Here is a 25,994-nt window from a genome sequence, read left to right on the forward strand (position 1 = left end):
GAAAATATGGACTAGATATAAGTGTGGACCCATCTCTGAAAATTTTAAATATGTTGTCTTCTTCATAAAGCTCTTGGAACTCGTCCTGTATCTTCCTATATGAATGTTTTGAATCAATCGGAGTCTAAAGCTTATGAATAAGTTAAAAGCTTTGTAACTGTTCAATGGCGGATTGATGTCATAGCTCCCCTAGGGCTGGAACAGAAGTGAGGAGAATGGGATTCAGTTTCCGAGTTTATAAATAGAAGCAAACAGCCTTGTACTGACGTCTGTTTTATTGGTTACTAAGTAATTATATACACACTGACATTCTTATTCCGATTGGGTTTCTAAAGCCAACTGAATCCTCTTGTATGTTAAATCGCCATTCGCCAACGATTAGAACCAGAGAAAGTGGTATATGAAACTGTGAAGAACTCTTAGTAAATTAAGCAGAACCATTAACGTTGGAATGTTTATCAGTCGAGATGTTGCAGGTGTCTCTAATTCTGACCATAACTCATGGCGCAGAATGTCAAATTGTCAATATGTTTTATCAACTACCTTCCATTACGACCTTTCTACATACAGACAGAATGACAAAACATGTAAGCGCGCCACCGGGTAGCGTAAATCTGGTATTTTGGGTGCATGTAGTGTACTAACTGTGGCACCATGAAGTAGATTGGGGATCAAAGTTTTGTATATTTTACTAATAATGGTAATAAATCAAGGACCAATTCGTTTCTCTCCACAAATATTTACGCCTAAATTCCGCGCTCTAAAAAACCTGCCTTCGCAATACTTGTAGTTCCAGCGTCAGAGCTACACCAACTAATTGAAGAAGCTGTAGCAACAACACGTGCAACTTAGAAACTTCGTTTGCAAAACATATTATGCAATTCATACTTGTTTGTTGTGTCTAAAGTCTTGGCAAGTACATAAGCTTTGAGCAAAAACTGAACAAGCGAGCGGACGGACAGAAATATGAAAAATTAGCGGAGATCAAGAAAAGGATCAAATGGCACGTTGCTGGGTGCACGTCGACAGCCCGAAGCTAGAATTGCAAGTTACGAGGTGGGGGTCGAACAGTCGAACACTTGCGCACCGGCATCAAATCCGGTTGCCACATAGATACCTACATACATAATAATTTATCTAGTTGCAAGCAACTCCAAATGCCGGCAAACGACAACCGGCATGTTGGCGTTACGCTGCGCTCTTATAACAGTTTCGCACGCCTAAGTGCATGGAAAACAATTTGAAAGTGAGTATTTTTTGCTTGTAGTCTCTTCACTTCATTGGGCCTTGTGGTACTTTAGCCATGAAGCCCACACACACACGCACAAATGTACACGCGAATCGTCAGCTTTTTCAGTGTGATTGTAGCTTTGTTGTTGCAAACGTTCACCAAAACACAACTTATGCAACAAGCGATGTGGTTTTTTCACTTATCTTTGCCGGCGCAGTGGAGTGGCGCACGCCGGAGCACTCAACGCGCCGGTAGAGCACCTGTGCGCATGAGCTCTTGAGCAATGCGAATACAAATACCTCGGCAAATAAACCCGAATGCACACCTATGAAAATAGTTTGAAAAATTGAATAACCGAAAACAATTTGTTGGATTAACCGTTTTTTATGTTTGAGCTACAACCGAACGCATACGAAAGTTAAAGCGAGCGAAGCGATTAAAAAATTCCGTTGATAAATAGAAGAAAATATTAATTATTTCCTTAAAAATAGAAATACACTCGTTCGGATGTGAAAATCTTATGGTTCGTCACATATTCTCTACATATGGTATATTATTTCGTTATGTTAAATCCGTTCGATTCGTTCCGGCCCATCGCACGGTGGTTCCTCCCATACGACAAAAATAAAAAAGTCTATGCTTATATATTGGGCTTGTAGCTAAATAAATAGTTGCATATGCCATCAAATTTATGTATTTTGAGTTTGTTTTGATTATTTCTAACGGAACTTCTTGAGTGAAAGCAACATATGTACGGCCTTGCACAGAAGTAAATAGTTGACAAAAATAAAAGCGAAAGCAACGTGTACATTCAACTGCAAAAGTTTAATTTAAAAAAGTGTCTAAATAAAAATACTGAAAATGGAAATTAAAGTAGATGGTAATAGTATTATTTTTCAGTAATAAAATTTTTTTAAATTGTGGTGTTGTTTTTAGAATAACAAATTTTAATGAAGTGTCTTTTTGATTCAGTTTTGTTGTTCTTTGTTAAATGTATTTGGAGATTTAGTAACTTTGTCAACCGAATGCAGTGACCGGATTAGTGTGTAAATGTTGATACAAGTATATAGTTTAAAATAATATTAATATTAATATTATTATTATTAATTTGCAGGTTTCTAAATAACCTAACTTTTTAGTTTCAAAGTGTATTTTGTACATCAAATGTGCGTGTTATAGCATTGGTTTTTGCAAGTAATGTCAATAAACAAATGTAGAATTAGATGTTGTTGTCTCACTCTCTCTCTCTGAGATTTTTATTTTTTAAATTTCTTATCGTAGGAACGTCTCATCAATGCATATTTTCTCGCTCCTATATTTTTGAAATTTGATGCTCCAAAAATGGATCAAGTACGACGAAAGGTCAGGAAGTTTTTGAAGATATAGTCAGAAAAACAGGTTTTGAAGGTGACGAACACCCGTATGATGATATACTGAAATGTGTAAAATATTTATGCAGACGCATTGGGGTGATGTAGAAACAAAACCATCGCGTAAAGTCAGACGTTATAAGAAACTACTCGGATTGGCTCTCTTACAAAGAGGTTGTTACCTTAAGTCTCGAAACTCTATCTTTGCCATCTGAAAAAGAAGAAGCAAAAGCGAGTGAACGTGGTCGCCCAACTGCTGATTTCTCTGCATGCTCCTAACGGACTAAGCAACGTAGAATAGCAAAATTGGCAGAAATTGATAAAATGGCAAATTAGGTCGGCAGAAGATAAAACTCAATTCATGGAAAAAAAAATTCAGGTTAGAAATAAGTTTAGATCAGAAATGGGTTTAATAGTGGGCATGCCAAAAACAGGAGGTAGTGGGACGTCAAACGATGGCAACACGGCTAGACACTTTTTTAATAATGCTGGTTTGGCTTCTCAAATAACGGGCGTTGACGAAGAGCTCATACTAAGATGTGCAGCATTACTGCAAGCTATGTCATCAGGATATAAAATAAACGCGGACAAATTTAAGCAATTCGCACTTGAAACTGCTAAAGGGCTTGTAGAGAAGTACCCTTGTTTCTATCTTCCACCTTCAGTTCACAAGATCCTTGTGCATGGTTCCGAAGTCATCGAGAGTGCAATAATATCCATTGGAGAACTATCAGAGGAAGCTGCGGGAGCCAAAAACAAGGATATTAAGAGGTATAGGCTTCAACATACGAGGAAAACTTCTCGAATTGCAACAAATACGGATTTACTAAATACATATGTTATTGTTGAGCTTAGATTATTACAGGTCAACAAAAATTGCCATGCAAAAAGAAAAGCGCATTATTAAAATCTACAATAAAATTGTTGGAAGACTAATTACGTAAAGGAATTTTTTATTGAGGTTTACAACGTCCTTATTTTTCTTCCAAATTAATAAAATTTTTATTTGAACTGTAAAAAATAAATTGTTTAATTTTATGAAATTAAATGGCGCATCCGTTTTCCTTTCTATTTATTAATAATAAATCCGGGAATTGGAACAAAATTTATCACATGCTCAGGTATTTTAACGTTAGAATTATATACGTAAGTATGTAGAATATGAAAAGTGGGCGTTATGCAATTGCGATTTTCTCAGAATATCGTACTTGCATGAACAGAAATATGCTGTGTATATTGCAGGTCAGTATCTCTATTCTAACTATTTTTGTCGCTATCCTCCATACAAATGGAACCACTGTACATCGGGACATTTTAAGAAAACACTAGTTCGGTGTCGGAACCAGTTTCGTATATATGTATGTATACGGGTAACTAAGTAATTCGAAATTAGGCAACAACAACCAGATTTAAATCCTGTCAAAATGAATTTTCAACAAAACGACCCACAACACAAGATAATGCGCTCACCAAAAATTTCTTTCATTAAATTTATTGTTTCGTTAACTGCATGGCACGGTCTTTTTGGAATCAAAGATCGTCCACATCAACATCCTCCAAATTATGCACGACAAACTCATTAATCAACAGTCTATAGCGTTCCCCATTGCTGTACCAGTATGACCGGCTTCATTTTTGAAGGAATGTACTTGTATACCAAAGATTCTCTCTGGCCCTAGAATGCACTCAACAGTGACTTTTTGCGGAGGTAACGGCGTTGTTGTGAAAATCGGTATCGGTGGGATATTGGAAAGCTACCGACTAAAACTTTCGGAAGACTTCCAAGACAAGATTATAAAAGATACATACATACAAGTATATACATATTTATATGTGTAAAAGCTTGGAATTTTCATAACTTTAAAACTCTTTCTTGTAGAACTGCAAATATAGTTCGACCTAAAATATCTGTGTGCCTCTCGAAAATGGTGAAATCAATTTCCGCAACTAGGGGTCAGGGTTTGACATCAATAAATATAAAAATATTCAAATCAATGACTTTCCTTTAATATAAGTCCGTGACAAAAAAATCAATCCATTAGACCTCAGCTTCGCATGTGCCAGGCAACGAAGGAACTTCTCAGACGAGTGAATCCCTCAATATTACATTGCGATAGTTGCGTACACATCTTAAAATACATAACTTTGTTGTTCTCATTTTCAATTTTTCATAAATTGCAACGAATATATGATATATATGTATATAAATGGCACACCGGCAATGCGCTTGACTCTGCGTTGGCAGGCCGGTCAATAGCGATGCGAAGGCGTCGAGAATGGTTTTGTGCGCTCGTTTGATGAATACTCATGTATATGTATGTATGTATAGACAACTATATATGTATGTATATAGACCCACGCAAAATATTTTCGTTTTCATTTGCTTATTTCGTCATCGCCGATATCGCTCCATTGCCATACAGCCAAGAGAAGAATGTAATGGGCAACGCCGACACACCAGTTTGACTTGCTGAATTGTAAGAAAACACCTGTACCGGTTAGTGATGGGCTGCCAAATGTTGGTACGTTTAGGATATCGCTGATTAATATACATTTGTATGTGTGTCTAGCAATAAATTGACTTGGTGCTCGTAGATAAATAATAATAGTGAAAAATACAAAAATAAATGCTTGAACCCGATATTCCGTACAGTTATAGTATTTTCTTTTCTCACAAAAATCTTGCATTTATGCTGCTCTATGCTCGGGTTGTTGAAATCCGGCTCACTGTCTGTCTGTCCGTCCGTCCGTGTGTGCAAGCTGTAACTGGAGTAAAAATCGACATTTCTCGATGAAAAAAAATTTCGAGTTCGTAGATGGGCGTAATTGGACCGATGTCACGCCCACAAATCGCCATTAGCCGAAAACATATAAAGTGCCATAGCTAGGCACTTAATTAAGGTATACAGCTGTAATTTGGTACAGAAGATCGCAGTAGCAAGGGGCACTTGAGGGCAAACATTTTTCTATCCCCGCCCTCTAAAGTTTAATGTACGTATCTCCTAAACCACTTGAGTTACAACAACCAAATTTGCTGAGTACAAATCTTATAAGAACTACAACCGGCAATGTGAAAATGGAAGAAATCTTAGGTTAACCCCGCTCACTCCCCATATAACGGTACTCTTTTAAACTACTAAAAGCGCAATAAATGCATAACTAATTACGCCCAGATATTAAATTTTACCTCCAAGATGGTATGAGAAGGCTTTATGAGAGCCGGTGTGAAAATTGGACAAAGGGCGTGGCACCGCCCACTTTTTGATGAAATACCGTATCTCGGACTACAAACACGCCAACTTCCCATATAACACAATCTAAAATCCCATTTGATTCTTTCACTTTCCAATACGCAAATCAAAAAATAGTTAATATAACAAAATAAAATTTCACAGTATACATAATTCCTTAAAAATGTGGCACCTTTTGACCAAAAATTGTCCAAATCAAACCAAAACTGTTCAAAACCCTAAGTACCGAATATGTGGACCGCAGTATATATAGTACACTATTTACCGAAAATATCGGTCAATGTGTGAGATATATGTATAATTGAAATTCAGGGATAATCCTTCTCTGATAATGGTATGTCTGTATGTAAAAAAATGGTTGAATCGGGCCAATACTTCCCTGAGCCCCCATATACTTAATATAAAGATTTTAGAACTTCCAGGTGAATTTATGCTAGATATATAGTATAATTAAGATAGTTTTTTTCTTATAATGTTGTATTTTTGTGCTTAAAATGGATAAATTTGAGCGAAAACTTGACCTAGCCCCCAAATAACCAATATTTGGATTTTCGAACACCCAGCTGTGTGAGGACCATTGATGAAACCTTGAGAGCATTTTATAAGCCTGTGTCCTATTAATTGCATGCAGTATGAAAAAAGATAATATAGGATCAATATTTTATCTTACATACCTTGCATAAGATCTTTTCGTTACTCTAAGAACTTAATGTCAAATATGGCGGCCGGTCTATGAGTTATATTTATACTCGTATATAATTGCTTGAACTTTGATCCTCTGGGTGACATTTTGCACCTTAAAATATCTCCCTGGCTTTGATTCTTGGAAGTTGCAATATTATGAGAACACCCGAACATAGCCATTATTTGTTTTATCATTTTTTTTTGTCATTCTCCCGCGAGGAGGAATTCCATATGAAAACCACCCTGAAAAAGAGGTAACAGATTGCACAGAGACATTGAAATATTTCCAGATGTTCGCCCAAACGGTTTCACTTTCTGCAGTTTTCAATTGAATGGGAAAAAGAGAGAGAAGGATGGAGTAATGTAGTTCACGCAAGTGAGGAAAGTTCTCTGATCGCCATTCACTTTGGAGTGCCCAGAAACGATTCTTTTACATATGGCTCAAGCAGCTCATGACTTCCGGTGAAGGTGAGCTAAAGTGCTTCACAGGGTTGTGCGCCACGTAAAAAACGCCCCCAATGAAGAAATTGAAACAGCCATGGCTAACGAATTAAAGATTACGATTTGAGGGCATGCATCTGGAATGTCCGGCCCCTTAATTGGGAAGGTGCCGCTGCTCAGCAGGTTGATGTCCTCGTTAGAGTGAATCCTGACATCACCGCCGTCCAAGAAATGCGATGGACGGGACAAGGACTGAGGCGAGTAAGTCCTTGTGGCATTTACGAAAGTGGCTATACGAGTATAAAGGAGCGCAAGTTTGGTGTGGGATTCGTGGTGGGAGAGAGACTCCATCTCCGAGTACTATCATTCACTCCGGTGAATGACCGTCTAGTCACAATCCGCATCAAAGCGATGTTCTTCAACATATCGCTGATTTGCGGACACGCCCCGACGGAAGAGGAGGACGATATGCCCATAGATGCCTTCTATGAGCGCTGAGTGCTAGTATTTTAAATGAATTTAAACCTGCTTAGATTGTACCCCCCCACTAGCAATTTGGCATGTCGCATGCCATGGAGTTGTTGCCAATGTCTTTCTCTGCCTACTCATTCTTCCTTGCGGAGCAACTCCCTTATGGTATGGGGACCCACTTTAGTGAAGGGTTTAGGTCCTACCATGTTAGTGGAAGCTGCGGAGCGGGTGAGATCGCCAGCCAGCTATACCGGCTTTACCTATGTGACCGGGCACCCAGATGAGGTGCTCCGGCTATACAGCCGTTCTCTGCACTCCTATACCACTAGCGATTTGATCTCGCAGAAGGTGATTGCTGTTAGTGCCGCTTGACTATCGCTAAGTATGGTTATACGCTCATCGCGATAGTTGCGTTGGAGGTTTATCTCTATGCACCGGCTTATGGCGAAGACTTCTGCCTGAAAAATGCTCGGAAAACTTCCCATAGGTATGGAGAGCTGCGGAGCTTTTGAGGCCCAGGCCACCTCCCCATATGTGACTATCGGTCGCACACGACACCACGACAAGGTGTCTACCATTCGCAGAGCAAAGGGAGAGTTAGTTTTTCAACCAACGTGAAATTAACGCAAATTGATGATAGTTTTAGAATTAGGAGAGATGGGGAACACCATAGTGAATAGGCAGAAAGAAATTATATTAGGATCTGCACATTTTAATATGGTTTCCTTCGGGAGCAATGCATTTAGTAGGCTTAGGTATAATTAAGTTACTATTAAAATTGTTTATTTCTAAGGGAAATATTTCCGTAATGATTGTGAAGCTGCGGAATTTGGCAAAATTTGTGTCGTTCGAATTTTGTCGAATAATGCGAGACTTTATTGAAATAAGGAATCCAAAATCCACAGAGTTCCGACAATTTTTGTTATATAGAGGTACTATATATACTTCTTTTCACGTCGAAATTCGACTTCTTTCATATGAGCAGTCAGAAAAACACAAATCAAATGTAGCTGACAAACTCTTCCAAGGGTTTGCTAATTTTTTTCGTGTATACATTTATTACATTTCTTACGCAGTCAAGACAGTTTGGCGCGATTGATAATTTCTCCGCATATAAGGTGAATATATCTCGAACGTTCGACGAGTCACTCGCGGACGATGCGTCGATCGTTGAGAATATGAAACAGGAAAAAAAAGGGAGTGTATTAGCAAATGAAACCACAAAGTTTGTATTTAATATAGCAAATTAAAATATTGGTTCTTTATTAAATTGTGATTACCAAAAAAATTACTTACGGTTTGTGCTTGTGGTGATGCTGGTTGTGATGGCCGGTGGACGACGTCTTGATTGCTTCGATCGCTACGAAAAAGTGAAAGTGCGCGACTCGCAGGCTCGCAGGCTCGCTTGCTACGCGGGAGTTTTCAACGAAACCATTGCCAGTTGAGTGAAAACTATTAACGGCTAACTGGCAATGGTTTGTTATATACTCACTAGGGGTGGTAAAAAGAAATTAGGCGCTGGCCTAAACATACCGGCCCCCTTGCGGTGAGCAACAAAAAAAATTACGTGTCCATCGACCACCACAACGAGGTACAAATTTATGGCACAATATGAGTACAGCTAAATAGAAAATAGTTTAAGTTCATTTGTTATTATAATTATATTTTTTCTTTAAATAACAATCCAAAAAACAATACTTATTTTAAATAGGAATGCAAAAGAAAACAATAGAATAAGTTAAAAAAGAAAATACTAAAATGACTTAATTTAGTACCGGGCCGTACCCGAAAGCACCCAGCCGAATATGGAGCCCTGTGCGAGGAGCTGCCCAAATGTATGTGGCATGACCTGTTGGGTCATAATGCGGGAGTAAACATCCGCGCCGAGCACCAAGCGTATCGGCGACGACTTGTGGAAGTTTGGGTCCGCCAGTTTGATGTGGGTGTATGGGGCTGCTATGGCCGCGTCTAATGTAGTGGTCGGGCTGATGCGCATATAACCGTGAATTACCCTTACATGCGTCGACATTCGGGTATTCGTCCCATGTCTGCCTCGCAGTACTACGAGGCAGCCGCGTTGACCACCGATATGGGTCTGCACAAGTTGTAGTTCGCTTAAAAGGTCGTGTGCAATTAACGACGTAGGGGCGCATGCGTCTATCAGAGCCCTGACCAGATGTAGACGTCCCCTTGCCTCAATCTTGACCACCGCCGTCGGTAAAATGGCTGTCGTTGGCAGCAAGGAAGGAGTCGCTATGCTGGCTCGATCCGCTAGCCCGGCTCTAAAGGAGCTAGCCCGGTGAATCTGGAGAGACCTGGTCTCCAGTCTGGCCGAGTTGTGCTCTTGGCGACGGCGCAGACGGCGTTTGTGCGCGCGACGTTCATGTTGCAGCAAGGGGCGGAAAGTCCGGGTTTCCGTTTCCCCTCGCTGTGATGGGCGGAAAGGCCGTGTTTCCGCTCCGGTTTCAAGGAGTTCTCCCTCCTCCGGTTCTGGTTGGAGAGGCCTAGTCTCCGTTCCAGGGTCTGATGCATCGATGGAGAGAGCATCATCGGAACTTATTTGTTCGCTCCATGATTGGTTTTGAGGCACTGCGGGGCGGCGACGGGTATTTTCCCCGATGTGGGGCATGGTGTGGTGCTTTTCGTTGCAGCGTGGTTGTGGTTGACCGCAAGGCAATTTATACAATATTTGCCTATGAGTGCCTCCCGTAGGCGCTCCTCCGGTGTCTTGGCCCGGAAGGACGAGCAGAGCCGCAATGGATGTTTTCCCTTGCACAGCGTGCAAGAAAGCGGGTACCGGTTTGGGTGTAGGGCCGCCGTCTTCTTTAAGGCACTGTAGCGCGTCATCCTCCTGAAATTAATCTGTTGACGATTTTGTGTTGTTTGGTTTTGAATATCATCTAAAACTATTGGGTGGCGAGAAAAAGTGCATAAGTTATATTATATATATATTCATAGTGTGGAGGCGGCCTTATGTGGTGTGAACTGCCTTACATTACCATAGTGTGTAGGCGGCCTTATGTGGTGTGAACTGCCTTACATTACCATAGTGTTGCAAATAATAATTAAATAAAAAACATTTTTGCTTTTAGCATCAAATTTATGTTAACGTTATTGTTTTATTTGTCGTATGTTTTCGACAAAGTGGCCTGCCACCAAAGAAAATGTTAAATACAATTTGGTTTAATAATTATTTTCAATTCTTTCATGTCAATAAAGTACCTCTTGCTCAGTAGGTTCAAGGGCAATGCATACATGTACTGCTGTAGAAGAAGACTTTCGGGGTTTGCAGTTGCGTTATTTGCTAGCAAAACATATTTTTCAAATATGGTATTTGCAATAAAAAATTGAATTTAAAATTCATAAGCATGAGTTATGCCTCGTGGTTTGGAAAAGAAGTTTTAGATTCATTCTTGTAAAATTTTTAAGGCGAATTAAAAAACTAACGGCATGGCATCACCTTATGTCATGAATGAAATTTTTAAGGCGAATTAAAAACTGACGGCATGGCATCACCTTATGTCATGAATGACATTTTAAATTATTGGTTAAGTGCGCACACGTGCGCAGATTAACCCCGGCACCAAAAAAATTACTTACGGTTTGTGCTTGTGGTGATGCATAGGTCGCTGGTTCAAATCCGGCTCGAACGATCGACGCATCGTCCGCGAGTGACTCGTCGAACGTTCGAGATATATTCATGTCCTTCGAGCCGGATATTAATCAAATATCATTTCATAAACCCAAGTTTTCTCAATTGGAATTCACGAGGCGCTGCAAACCAGCAAGCAAGTTTTCTTAACACCACCCACAGGGATTCACAAGGCGCTGCACACCAGCAACTCTTTTTTTAAACACAAAGAACACAATACACTGCACACCAACGCAGGCAAACCAGGTACGTGATTGCTTTAATATCACTTGGATATAAATCGTTTTTAAAAAAAAATAAAAAAGAGTGGTTTTTAATCGCATTTTATTGGTGACAATCATAAACCGTTTATTCAAGAAAAGTGACAAGGTGACTAGTGTTTTTAGTGTTTCAGTGAGATAATTACAAAGGCAAAATAATCCGTAAGTGCACGGTTACGTTTACCGGATTTTGTGCGGTAATATTTTTTCTCGTATATTTCTTCATATACATATCACTTACGGCACTAATTTTCGATTTTCTCATTTTTTTTTGATTTTGTGCGGTAATATCCTTTCACATATCACTTACGGCACTAATTTTTTGATTTTTTCAATTTTTTGATTTTGTAATATATATATTTTTTTCCACATATCACTTACGGCACTAATTTTTGATTTTTCAATTTTTCGATTTGTTCAAGAAATTTCCGTGATTTTTGTTTCTTTTTTTCACTGAGACAACGCAACTTTTTTCACCTTCAAACACTTTCTTTTCACAAATTGATTTTCGTTGGCGTATCTTGGGTGGCGAGCCATATAAAGTGGCATATTTATACATACGTACGTACGACTACATATATATTCTCGTTTTTTGTTGTTGGCAGTGGTGTGCTGCAACTCACATATATATTAAATAAAGTACCAAAGCCAGATATATTGCGATATCGGCTACTATAGTTAAAAAATTTTTTCGTTTGCTGACTTATATTCAATAAATCAAACATTATTAAAAAGCCAGATATATTCCGATATCGGCTGCATTTGTCAAAAGCGTCATAATTATATTTTCGGACAATTACATATATTCTCGTTTGGTTGGCAGTGGTGTGCTGACTTATATTCAATAAATCATATATTATTGACCAGCCAGATATATTGCGATATCGGCTAAAACAGTCAAAAAATTTTCTTTCTTCTATTTTCTTGTTTGGTTGGCAGTGGTGTGCTGCAAATAAAAATTTACAATAGTGGGGAATTATTTTCAAAGCGATTCCCATATTCTTTAGGCCAAAGTCTGCTCAGTCTTGAGTATTACTATATTCCTTTAAATTTAAATTTGAATTTTCAATTCTTCTTGTCACTTATACCAACACCATGGAAGCTTTCACGCGCCTAGTGGACTACGTTGTCGAATACGAGTCTGAATTCAGTGCTGCATCAAAGGACATCTCGAAGAACGCTCTTGTGATGCAACAAGACGAGCTGAGAGAGATGTGGTGCAAAGCGAAAGCTGCCCATGACGACCTCAACAGCAAAGGGGACATGTCTGCAAAGGACTATGCCCTTATTAAAAAAAATTCAAGCTAGGTGGTCAATGCTACATACGTTGCATGGGGGCAATGAAGGATATGTCTGAGATCCTCTCAACCCCCAAAGACACAGAAAAGTCTGCTGAGGTAGACAATAACCACTCCCTTCCGCCTTGCGATACCGATGTTTTCAAAGGGGACTACCTTTCATGGCCAACATTCCGGGATATGTTCACGGCCGTATACATCAAAAGCAAGCGCCTGTCACCTGTTGAGAAATTATACCATCTCAACAAAAAGACTCAAGGGGAAGCGAAGGTTATTGTGTCGAAATGCCCTCTTACAAATGATGGCTTTGCAATGGCATGGAAGGGTTTAACTGACATGTACGAGAATGAGCGAATTCTCGTCGAAACCCAAGTCGACATACTGCTCGACTTACCGTCAATCGACAAGGAGTGCTCGAGTTCGATAAAATGGCTACAGCGGGAGATCAACAGCTGCATCTCCTGCCTGACAGCCAATAAAGTGGACATTGGGAACTGGGACCCAATCATAATCCGCATATGTTCCAAGAGACTGCCACAAGCAACATTGGCCCTGTGGGAACAGTCTGTAAAGAACAAGACAAGGACGGCAAAGTGGGAGGAATTGGACAACTTCCTCACGGATAGATACCGTGATTTAGAGGCAATAGAACGTGCCAAGAAATCGTCCAATTCTGTAAAGCCTGTCAGTGCACCCACACAGAACAAATACAACAACAATAGCCATCAGAACAGACTCGGCGCCTTCCAAGTAAGCGTTGAGAAATCAACATGTCTGATGTGCAAAAGCGCAGATCACAAATTAAGATCTTGCCCCATGTTTCTTAACATGGCACCGGCGGACAGGATCAAGTTCGCTAAGCGCAACAATCGCTGCATCAATTGCCTCGGCTTTGGGCATTTAGTGTCGCAATGCACCAGTGCATTCAACTGCAGCACGTGCCACGCGAGGCATCACACACTCCTACATTTGAGGACAGTGCAGCCTAGCAGCCAAAGAGGCTCATCTACGCCATCGGACGAGATTCCGTCTACGTCCAGGCAAGCGCAGCAGAGACGCAACTTCAACAAGTCGAAAGGCAAGCCAACGACTCAAGTACAGTCGTGCTTCGCTAACAGCGACAAAGGTGTCTTGTTAGGAACGGCACAAATAAGCATAAATTACAGCGGCGTTACTTATGCCGCAAGAGCACTCATCGACTCGGGGTCAGAGTGCTCTTTCATCACAGAAAGGCTGAAGCGCAGAATCAACTTGCCAGTGCGGAAGATAAATGCCCAGGTGTCAGGCATCAACAACACCGTATCTGCGCAAGTGAAGGAATCATGTTGTGTCGAGTTGCGGTCACCAATAGACCCACTTATATCGATCACAACGAACATGATGGTTCTGCCGAAATTAACGGGAAACTTGCCGACTTGCCATATTAGCGCACTAACTCGGCAGGCTTTCCCAGATCTCACGTTGGCGGATAAGAGGTTCTTCGTCAATGAACCCGTGGACGTCATACTCGGTGGTGACGTCTATCCCCAGATTATGCTGGATGGCATACGCAAGAACGTGCTGGGATCACTTCTTGCGCAAGAGACAGTGTTCGGTTGGATAGTCACAGGGCGTGCTAATACAATTAAGCCAACCAACACTTGCGTCTCTTATTATAACGAAATATCGCTGGAAAAGCAGTTAGCTTCGTTCTGGGAATTGGAAGAGATCTCCAAGGAAAAGAAATTAAGCGAGGAGGACAGGTACTGTGAAGAGCTCTATAAAGAGACAACGAAGCGAAATGAAGACGGGAAATACGTTGTATCGCTACCATTCAGGAAAGACTATCCGGTCAACATTAGTCTAGGTAGTTCCTTAAAGATTGCGTACTCCCAGTTTTATCGCAATGAAGCTCGTTTGTCCAGAGACGAGAACCTGCAAAAAGAATACAACAGAGTGTTAAACGAATATGTTGAGCTGGGTCATATGGCAAAGATACATACCAATCAAACGGCCGACTCTAGTAACAACTATTACCTGCCTCACCACGCCGTAAAAAAGGAAGAGAGCACATCGACAAAGGTGCGTGTGGTGTTCAATGCATCGCAAGCCACTTCAAACGGCACTTCGCTGAATGACATCCTTCTCCCCGGTCCAGTTCTTCAGGCAGATTTGACCATATTAATTCTGCGATGGCGTTTATTTAAATATGTTTTCAATAGCGATATTGAGAAAATGTATCGCCAAATCCTATTGAAAGCTGATCAAACGAAGTACCAGCGAATCGTTTTCCGCAACCATCCGACCGAACAAACAAATCTTTTTGAATTGAAGACGGTAACGTTCGGAATCAACTGCGCTCCTTATCTGGCAATAAGGACGTTACTCCAATTAGCTGACGACGTTGAAAGCTCACTACCAGTAGCCTCAAACATACTCAGGAAGTGCATGTATGTTGATGATGTCTTAGCAGGTGGACACTCTGTAGAGGCTGCAATTAAAGCTAGAAATGAGATAAAAACAGCATTGGAGTCGGCAGGTTTCCCATTAAGAAAATGGACAGCCAACTGTGGAAGAATTTTACAAGGCCTTCCAAAAGACCACTTGCTAAACAAAGAGTTTTTAGACTTCGAAGACACAAGTGATGTCAAGGCTCTTGGGATAAGGTGGAATGCGCACACTGACTTCTTTTACTTTAAAACAAAACCTATACTCAGCCCAGAATCATATACAAAGAGAGCTATTCTCTCAGATATCGCCAAACTTTTTGACCCATTAGGATGGCTAGCACCGATTATCGTCACAGCCAAAATGATAATGCAACATATTTGGCTGGAAGGAACACAATGGGACGAGGTTGTATCTCCTACCACATTGGATCGTTGGCACACATTCATGGATAACCACAGGTACATAAACAACATTAAAATTCCACGATGGGTCCACTTCTCGCCGACGGACGATGTGTCCATTCATGGTTTCTGCGATGCATCAGAGAAAGCATACGCAGCAACGGTCTACCTGCGCGTAAGGACAAGCAACGAAGTTTTCGTCAGCCTACTATTGGCAAAAACCAGAGTAGCGCCTGTCAAAACTATCTCTTTACCGCGTCTGGAACTGTGCGGCGCCGTATTACTGGCCGAAACAGTTGAATCTGTCGTCAACAACCTGGAGCTGACTCATCTTAAACTTAAACTATGGACGGATTCGACCATCGTTCTCGCATGGATTCGCAAGCCACCATGTTCATGGTCAACGTTTGTATCCCATCGAGTGACAAAGATTATAGAAAAGGTTGGCAACGCAAATTGGAATCATGTCGATTCAGGATCTAACCCTGCAGACTTAGCCAGTCGGGGACTTATGGCACAGGATTTGGTGGAAAACACCTTGTGGTGGCAGGGACCTTCTTGGCTGCAAGAAGATCAATCCAAATGGCCATTACGACAAAATGACTACGAGACGACAATAGAGGAAAAACAGGTACGTGTACATGCTTGTACAACAATACAGGGGGATTTCTAACGACATCCTTGACCGTTTTTCGAGTTTGCCGAGAGCTTTGAGAGTGTTATCATACGTTATGAGATTCTCTCAAAGAACTCATCCAAACACAAAGGCTTCTTTTCAACAAAAGTCTTGCTTAATTTCATCCGAAGAAATTAAAGCAACGACAAAACGTTTGATAATAAATACGCAGAAGCAGAAATATGGTCAAGAGTATGGTTGTCTGAAATCCGGTAAGCCCATCGATGCAAAAAGTGAAATCCTCTCTCTTAATCCATTCCTCGATAAAGATGAAGTGTTGAGAACTGGTGGCCGTCTCGGTGCGTCTCTCGACTTGTCATACAATGAGCGCCATCCAATCATCCTTCCATACAACTGCGTATTGTCTCGTCTAATAATCCATTTTATTCATCAAGTCTCTTTGCATGGAGAAAATCAGCTGATGTTACGGCTAACGCGGGCACAGTATTGGATTCCAAGGGTGAAAAACTTGATCCGATCCATCATCCATAACTGCAAGACGTGCACGATCTTCAAAAAACGCGCTCAGACGCAACTTATGGGTGCACTTCCGTCCGAACGATCCACATTTTCACGCGCTTTTACGAATACGGGGGTAGATTTCGCGGGTCCGTTCGAAATAAAAAGCTACCGTGGAAGAGGATGCCGTGTATCCAAAGGGTATGTCTGTCTGTTTGTCTGTTTTACAACAAGGGCCATCCACCTGGAGGCCACTACCGATTTATCAACACAGTCATTTTTAGCAGCTCTCTCTAGATTCGTTTCGAGAAGAGGTTGCCCTAAGAATATTTATTCGGACAATGGTACAAACTTCGTTGGAGCATCAAGATCCCTAAGGTCCGAACTTAAAGCCTTCATAGCCGATGCTCGCAACAATGCTATCTCAAAGTATAGCCACCAAGCTCTTACATGGCATTTCATACCTGCTGCAGCTCCTCATATGGGCGGACTTTGGGAAGCAGGTGTGAAAAGCTTTAAGAGTCATTTCCGCAAGATTGCGTCTGGGCAAAAATATACTCTTGAAGAGTTCAACACACTCTTATGCCGAATTGAGTCTTGCCTTAATTCGCGACCATTAAGCCCAGCCTCAAACGAACCTACTGATTTGGAGCCACTTACTCCAGGACATTTTTTGGTCGGCGGACATCTGATGGCCCCACCAGAACCGGATATAAATGAAAGCAGTGCCTCTATCGTAAATAGATGGCAAAAACTTAAGGCCTTACATCAATCCTTCTGCAAAAGGTGGAAAACCGAATACCTGAATGAAATGCAGAAGCGTATTAAGTGGAAACATTCCAAAACAAATTTAAAGACAGGTGACCTTGTCGTCATCAAAGAAGACAATTTGTCACCGAACGAGTGGAGATTGGGTAGGATTGTCAATATACACCCAGGTGCTGATACCCGAGTGCGAGTAGTTGACATTATCACTGAAAAAGGCCAAGTTACAAGACCGCTTGCCAAATTGGTCTTACTACCACCCTACGAGGAGGAAAACGAGGATGCACACCCTACTCAACACAACCGTTCCCCAGCCACATCGGAAGCCTAGCTTTCCGACACACTTACTACGATCTGACAGAAAATGTATTAAAATAAACAGATTTTATTGTGAGAAAAAATTGTTTTAAGTTTTACATATTTTTTTTTGTTTTTATTCGTAGTCCTTAAACAATCCGAAACCACAGATCACGGAATTGTGCTGTCTGAAGTTTTATATTTCAAAAAATTTTAACGTTACCCATAGTAATAGAGATTGGAAAAAATCTTTAATGTATTACATACTCGTGTAGCCAAAATACTAATTTTGTTCTGCGACGACGCTAAAAATTAAGTAAACTTAGTTTAAAGCATACTCGTCTACGTACATATATATATAAAATTGGAAATATGTATGTATATATTTACATTTTTATGTTTTTATTGCAATTACTTAACTTTGTGGTGCTATATTGTATTCAACTAAAGCTGCTCATGTGCAACTTCCAATTTTCAACACACATGCTGTTTTTAAAGGGAATCCATCATAGAACCACCAAAGTTCTAATTATACTTTTATGTAGTCTAACAATATTTTTTATTGCCTTGAATTGCAATTTTGAAATATTTCGTTTGCATTCCCCTCAACGCAGCTTGAAATATTTTTTTTTTATTCTTTTTGTATTATAAATTTTCGCATCGATTTTATTTAATTCTCTTAAAATCTTAAGTCACATTCTTCACGCAATTTATTTTCAGTGTATTCGCACATCTCTATTCATTAATAGTTTTTTTTCCTCGTAATTTTTATTCAATTTAATTGTAATCGGCCAAAATGTTAAATATTTAGTTATGTACTTTCTCATGCTATATTGTTTCACCTTTTAATAGCTAAACATAAGCATGGAAATGTACGTTAAAGCAACTGGAAAAGCGTAAATACGTATGTATTTTACTCATAGCATGTATTTTTTAAAGTACTACGAGTTAATTTCCATTATTGAACATTAGTCTAAGCGAAGCATATAAGAATATGTGTATATAAATGACAACAGCACGAAGTTCAATCAATCGGCAATTATTAAAATAATAAGTATTTATGATTTAGGATTTCAGCAAACGCTTCTCACAACATTTGATTTTTGCACGTTTACATCGAAATATTTGGTAATCTGGCCTAATGTTAACGTCATATTTACTTGTGCGTCATTTTTTTTTTTTCATCTTGTGGTTGTGTAATTAAATCAACTTACCCCCAGCGTTGCCGTCCTTACGTTCAACCTTCCATCCTTTGTACCATTGGTGGATGCTTCCAACACGTTATCACCATGCCAAGCCAGCGATTGGCACGAATGCAACAGCAGCTGGATTGTAACCGAGCTTCTTGATGGATGAGGATACTTCCTTCTGGACTTCCCCATAACAAGTCTCACTGTATGGTGGTTTAGTCGAATCCATCTTGTTGACACCAACGATCAGTTGTTTCACACCAAGGGGAAAGCAAGAAGAGCATGCGCACGAGTCTGAAAATAAAGGAGAATATTTTAATAAATCTGCAAATTTCATTATCTTCACTTACTTACCTTTTCTGCTGCCAGCAAACAGGGGACAACACATCAATGTTTTCTCGCCGGGGCCTCCAGATACTTCCTTCTTGATTTCTTCGTGCGATCCTGCCAGGAAGTCTGAAAGAAAATATTCAAATAAATATGTAAATTCAATTATTTTTACTCACTTAACTTTTTTTGCTGCCGGGGTTAATCTGCGCAGGCTCGCTTGCTGTTTTCACGAAACCATTGCCAGTTGAGTGAAAGTTATTAACCGTTGAGTGAAAACTATTAACGGCTAACTGGCAATGGTTTGTTATATACTCACTAAGGGTGGTAAAAAGAAATTAGGCGCTGGCCTAAACATAAGGGGTACCCCCCCCTCATGTGAACGCATACATTTTACCACTTTTTAGAAAGATTTTTTTTATGCGACAACAAAATTTCATTTTAATTTTTTAATATATTTTTATTTGTATTTTGAAATGTACAAAAAAAAAATTGTATTCGTTTTTTACATTTTTAATATATTTTTTTGGGTTGGAGTCGTTCCAGTATCTCCTTTTCACTGCTTATTCCTCTTAAATGCGTGCACGGATTTTTTTTAAATTTATATAGCACGGATAGCCAATGAATTAAACTTTGGTTTAAATGTAAATTTATTGTAAAGTGTTAATTTTGGCAATGGCTCCCTTCTTTTGAAGTTTTTGTTGCACTGCTTGCAAAAAATTTAACCAATTTAAAACACACACACATTCTTTGAAATATATTTAATTGAATTAATGATAAATTATGAATTTTAAGTTGCAATTTTATGTACAATTTAATAAATAAAACGGCTTTCAATTACGTGTTATACTGTTCCTTGAAATGTAAGCAAAATTACTGAATATGAACTGTCAAACGACGAAGAAAATAAGCACAAAAGGAAGACAATAATAACCCAACGAATCAAAATGGTAGGTCTTATATACATTTGGGTTACTTTACATAAGTAGGACTCGTTTCGGATCGATGGTTGAAAGTTTTAACAAATGTGAAAAGGGGTGGGGTGGGGTAGGGTGGTGTGGTAGGGTGGATCCTTAGGGCCACGCTCAATTAAGGTTATACTATATATTTTAATAATGGAGTAATACGTTAGTATTATAGAAAAAATGTTGGTTGGGTTACTTCTGTATTAACGGTATATTGATTTCAATGGAATTCAAATTTATATTATACAATATTCGCGTGCCTTAATTAAAACCGGTGTGTTTTCGCAATTGGAAATTTTTAATATAATTAAATAAAATAACTGCTTTCAAACTTTATAATGATGTCAAATAACCAAACAGGTATGTAAATATAATACGTTATTTAGCTCTCTGAAAGTGGGCAATATATTAGGTCCATATAACGAAAATGTGGAATAAATTTCTGCGGCGCTTTTCAGGGAGCTTTGAAATTTTCTTTGAAAACAGTATTATATGAAATAATATCTAATTTTTTTCAAAGATGATGATATTCCATCCACGAGCGCTGCAGCAGTAATGTGTCGTGATGCTACCATGATACAGCAGTGGAATATAGTGCAAATGGACAAATATGGAGGCTGCTATATATATTTCTGGCCTAGGCAACACTAAGTGTTGCCAGGTGCAATCTGACATTTCCATTGGAAAGTTTGACATTTTTTAGCACAACATCACTCAGAACGTTTTGTCATTTAATCGTGAATTGTTTTATTTACAGTGAATTAAAAAATTCATCTCGGCCAAAAAATGGAATTAACTCGTGAACATTTTCGTGTGATCATTTTTCACAACTTTCGACGTGGATTAGCACGACAAGAGTGCATCGATGAACTAAAATCTTTGTATGGCTATGAAGCACCATCCTATAGCACTGTGAAAAACTGGTACAACGAATTCAATCGTGGCCGACGCTCTCTCAAAGACGAATTCCGTGAAGGTCGTCCACCTGGCCGCCGTAAAAAAGGTTTGTTCTCGTTTGATCCCGCACAATTTGACAATCGCTCAAAAAAAGGCTCGTGTGGATTGGTGTAAAGAAATGCTGAAAAAATACGATCGCGGTGCTTCAAAAGACGTTTATAAGATCGTCACAGGTGACGAATCATTTATCTATGTGTATGAGCCCGAAAAAAAACAGCAATCGACCGTGTGGGTCTTCCAAGACGAGCCAAATCCAACGAAAGTTGTTCGTGGAAGAAGCACTTCGAAGCAAATGGTCGCCTGTTTCTTCGGCAAAACTGGTCACGTGGCGACTGTTTCGCTTGAGCAACGTAGGACGGTCAATTCTGAGTGGTACACCACCATTTGTTTGCCTGAAGTCTTCGGAGAAATTCGAAAAACGAACAAGAGAAGACGAATCACTGTGCACCATGACAATGCGGGCTCTCACACATCGGCCCAAACCAGCGNCTTTTTGACGGGCCAAAACGTTGATGGGTCATCCGCCGTACAGCCCTGACTTGGCACCCAATGACTTCTTTTTATTCCCACACGTGGTCAACGATTTTTGTCGCCAGAAGATGCTGTTGAAGCATTCAAAAACCATGGTGGTGTCTCAATCGGAGTGAAAAAAGTGCTTCGAAAATTGGTTTGAGCGCATGCAAAAGTGTATTAATATTGATGGAGAATATTTTAAAAAACAATAAAACCATTTTCGTTGATAAATATTCCTATTTTCATTATTAGGCCAGAAATATATGTATATAGCAGCCCTCGTACTTGGGCTCACATGAATTGTGTGTATCATTTGCCGAGGTATACGGTCTGTTGCCAAATAGCCGGCTTTGTGCCTTTTACCAAATGGCATTGGGCAAATGCCACCCAGTAGGGTACTTTAAATGCTCTAGGGGCAATTGTAAGACAAAGTCCCTTATTTCAAGGGCAGCGGGCAAGTGGTTTGAAGGCGTCAAATTAAGCTTTCCCCACGTGTTTTACCTCATGTATTGGTTTGCCCACCGCTTTACGCGGGAAGGTATTTATATGTAGGGAGGATTATGCGAGCGATGGAACAAAATTGTCATCTGGCACTATCTCCGACTGGTATAGCTACTGCAGGGAAGCGGTAGTTATATTTCAGTTAGACCAACAAGAAGTCAAAGGGAAGATTGGTGGTCCAGGTAAGGTAGTGCAGATTGACGAAAGTAAATTCGGGAAACGCAAATACAACAAAGGTAATAATAATAATTTATATATAATCCAATTATGTTTATTCAAATACTTTTCTTTTTTTTTCAGGGAGACGCGTAGAAGGGCATTGGGTGCTGGGAATGATAGAGGATGGCAGTGAGGACCTCAGACTGGAGATATGCCCTGACAATGTACGTTCCGCAGAGGTCCTCATCCCTCTTATTCGGAAGCATGTACACGACGGAACAACCATAAGGACCGATTTTTGGCGCGCATATGAATGCCTCCCTGAGTATGGTTACATCCATGAAAGGGTTAACCATAGTGACCCTGGCAATCCATTCATCGCCGAGGATGGCACACACACACCCAAAGAATCGAATCTCATTGGCGTGTAGTGAGGAGATTTTTTTATAAGGATAATTATAATAAGCCGGCAAACTTTGCTAATGTAATAGTAAAATTTTTATGGAGGCGAGAAATACAAAAAAAAAAAAGACAGGCCCATTTATTTCGTTACTGGGTGTTATTAAATATGTTATAACACGAAATGAAAAAACTCCATACAAATGAAAACCCAATTTTATTATTTAGGGGATCTTGTATAAATGGTTGGTCGGGTAATCTTGGTACTTCAACTACTTGTATACAATTTTTAATTTTCAGTGTTTTTATTATTTAAATAAAGTGGATTTCCACTTTAATTCATTGAAATAATAAAAATAATAAATTAATAATCTTGCGTAAAAATACATAAATTTTATAATAATTAGTGAAAATTGTATGGAAAAACTACGATTTTACACCATTTTCAGGAGGCTGCCCTAGAGCTCCCCGTGGTTCTAGGGGGGAAAGGGTGCTATTATTCAAAAGCTCCATTCATTACCTTTCAAATGAGTAGCCCCCAGCCCCCAGCCCCCTCCCCCTTTGCGCAAAACCTCTTCAAAAAGGGATACTGGAACGAACATTCCCCATTTTTTTACATCAAAGTAGTCCCCAACAAAAAAAGTAGTTCACTGGGCATGGTGATAGCGGCTGTTCATGTTGCCTGAAATAAAAAAGTCGAATGGATTATTATTCAGTAGTTCTACGACTATCGTCCCTACTTAATATAATCAATTTCATTAAAAAAAAATGTCGAACTTCAAAAAAAAAGTCACGAAAATCTGTTTTTTTTCGTTAAAAATCGTTAACAAAAAATATGAAAATGTTTTCGGAAATTAACAATTCTGGTAGGGACGATAACAATAAATAAGTAGAAGAACATATGTAAATTTTAAAGCAATCGGTTAAATGCTTTTTTTTTAGGACCATGACAGTTTCTGAAAATGATGATTCGAGAAAAATGCGTTGAGAATCGTAGCAGCTGCAGGCGCCTGGTAGACAGTCGCTTACGACACGTCGGCGACTATGAGCTGTAACCTATCAAATACTATGAATTTCGGTCTGAATTTTTCACAGCATGTTTTCAATAGCTTTTACTGTCAAAATATAAAAAAAAATCGATTTTTCGAAGTGATTACATGAGAATACCCCCATATGTTTGAGAATTATAGCTTTAAAAAAGAAAATGGTAAAAAGATATAGGTAAAGGGATATAGTATTGCAGCAATTAAAAAATAGATATTATGGAGAAAGATTATGTTTGTCGCATATTATAAAGTTTCAGATAAACAGGGTCCATAAAAATCATTGGTGAACAAGTAAGGAAGGGCTAAGTTCGGGTGTCACCGAACATTTTATACTCTCGCATGATAAAGTGATAATCGAGATTTCATTATACGTCATTTACATATTTTTCAAATGCCGTATTTTTGTAAAGTTTTATTCCGCTATCATCATTGGTTCCTAATGTATGTACATATATATTATACAGAGAAGGCATCAGATGGAATTCATAATAGCGTTATATTGGAAGAAGGCGTGGTTGTGAACCGATTTCACCTATATTTCGTACATGTCATCAGGGTGTTAAGAAAATATTATATACCGAATTTCATTGAAATCGGTGGAGTAGTTCCTGAGATATGGTTTTTGGTCCATAAGTGGGCGAGGCCACGCCCATTTTCAATTTTTAAAAAAAGCCTAGATGCAGCTTCCTTCTGCAATTTCTTCCGTAAAATTTAGTGTTTCTGACGTTTTTTGTTAGTCGGTTAACGCACTTTTAGTGATTTTCAACATAACCTTTGTATGGGAGGTGGGCGTGGTTATTATCCGATTTATTCCATTTTTGAACTGTATTATGGAAATGCCTGAAGAAAACGACTCTGTAGAGTTTGGTTGGCATAGCTATAGTAGTTTCCGAGATACGTACAAAAAACTTATTAGGGGGCGGGGCCACGCCCACTTTTCCAAAAAAATTACGTCAAAATATGCGCCTTCCTAATGCGATCCTGTGTGTCAAATTTCACTTTAATATCTTTATTTATGGCTTAGTTATGACACTTTATAGGTTTTCGGTTTCCGCCATTTTGTGGGCGTGGCAGTGGGCCGATTTTGCCCATCTTCGAACTTAACCTTCTTATGGAGCCAAGAAATACGTGTACCAAGTTTCATCAAGATATCTCAATTTTTACTCAAGTTACAGCTTGCACGGACGGACGGACAGACGGACGGACGGACAGACAGACATCCGGATTTCAACTCTACTCGTCACCCTGATCACTTTGGTATATATAACCCTATATCTGACTCTTTTAGTTTTAGGACTTACAAACAACCGTTATGTGAACAAAACTATAATACTCTCCTTAGCAACTTTGTTGCGAGAGTATAAAAAATAGAGGGCGATGTTTATATTGACCTTCTATTATCTGACACTTATGCTTATTTTGATGAGCCAGTTGCTTCTGCAGAGTAAGGTATATTGTACGTAGAGTTTCAGAAAACGAGGGAATTTAAAGAAGGTCAGATATTAAATATAATATAATGCATTTAGATGTGAAGTTTTTTTTAGAAGCACTAATTCATCAACACTTTAATTATTTTTCTCAGAATGAATTTCGAACGTGAGCTTATAGAGGAAATGGATTCCGAAGTGGAATGCTCACAACCTTTGAGCCCCATAAATATTTTATTTTGCATTTTTAATACTAGTTAAAATTAAGTGCGTAGGGCTAGATTATGGTAGATCTTTTTACTAATATATATTTGAATGAATTTGAATGTCTTTACTTATAACGTTTCTATTTAGATACATACATATGCATATTTCCTGACAAGGGCAAAAGCACACTCTATAGGGAGCTTAGGAGATTTGTGGCTTCAAGTCGCAATAGATTTAAGCAGAAAAAACATAAACTTAAGGCTAAATTATATTTTTTTATTATTACTTATTTTTATACTTGTAAGTTGTATATATTAATTTCCAGTATTACTTTTTTAATGCAAAATGAATTTTTAAAATTATAATTTTTATAACGAAGAAAACAAAACATTATATTGATTTTATTAACAAATTGAATTTGTTTTAATTTTCAGAGCGGACATTAGTTTCAGCCGGACGTAATAATAATAAGCAAATTATAATTTTTTTCTTATAAATTTGTTGTAAATGTTAATTTTTAAATAATAAAAAAGTGATATATTAACAAAATAATTTTTAAAAATTATTTAAAATGGATTTTTAGGTACTAGTTAAGGGTAACAAAACGGTAACCATAC

General features: G+C 39.0%; 1 protein-coding gene across 1 annotated transcript; it reads left to right on the top strand.

Annotated features, from left to right (window-relative positions):
* Positions 1-12,700: 12,700 nt before the first annotated feature.
* Positions 12,701-17,720, top strand: LOC126751370 (uncharacterized). Its single transcript, XM_050461584.1, has 3 exons — positions 12,701-16,120; positions 16,275-16,464; positions 17,098-17,720. Exons 1-3 carry the CDS (start codon positions 12,701-12,703, stop codon positions 17,718-17,720), a joined length of 4,233 nt encoding a protein of 1,410 aa, XP_050317541.1.
* Positions 17,721-25,994: the final 8,274 nt, after the last annotated feature.

This window comes from Bactrocera neohumeralis, chromosome 2, assembly GCF_024586455.1.
Source record: "Bactrocera neohumeralis isolate Rockhampton chromosome 2, APGP_CSIRO_Bneo_wtdbg2-racon-allhic-juicebox.fasta_v2, whole genome shotgun sequence".
NCBI lineage: Eukaryota > Metazoa > Arthropoda > Insecta > Diptera > Tephritidae > Bactrocera > Bactrocera neohumeralis.

What these genes read in the sequence shown, in the direction of transcription:
- LOC126751370 (XM_050461584.1), top strand. Translation starts at nt 12,701, where the DNA reads ATGAAGGATATGTCTGAGATCCTCTCAACCCCCAAAGACACAGAAAAG. An exon ending in CGACAATAGAGGAAAAACAG is followed by an intron (nt 16,121 to 16,274) that starts GTACGTGTACAT and finishes TTTCAACAAAAG; the next exon opens with TCTTGCTTAATTTCATCCGA. An exon ending in GAGAACTGGTGGCCGTCTCG is followed by an intron (nt 16,465 to 17,097) that starts GTGCGTCTCTCG and finishes TACCTGCTGCAG; the next exon opens with CTCCTCATATGGGCGGACTT.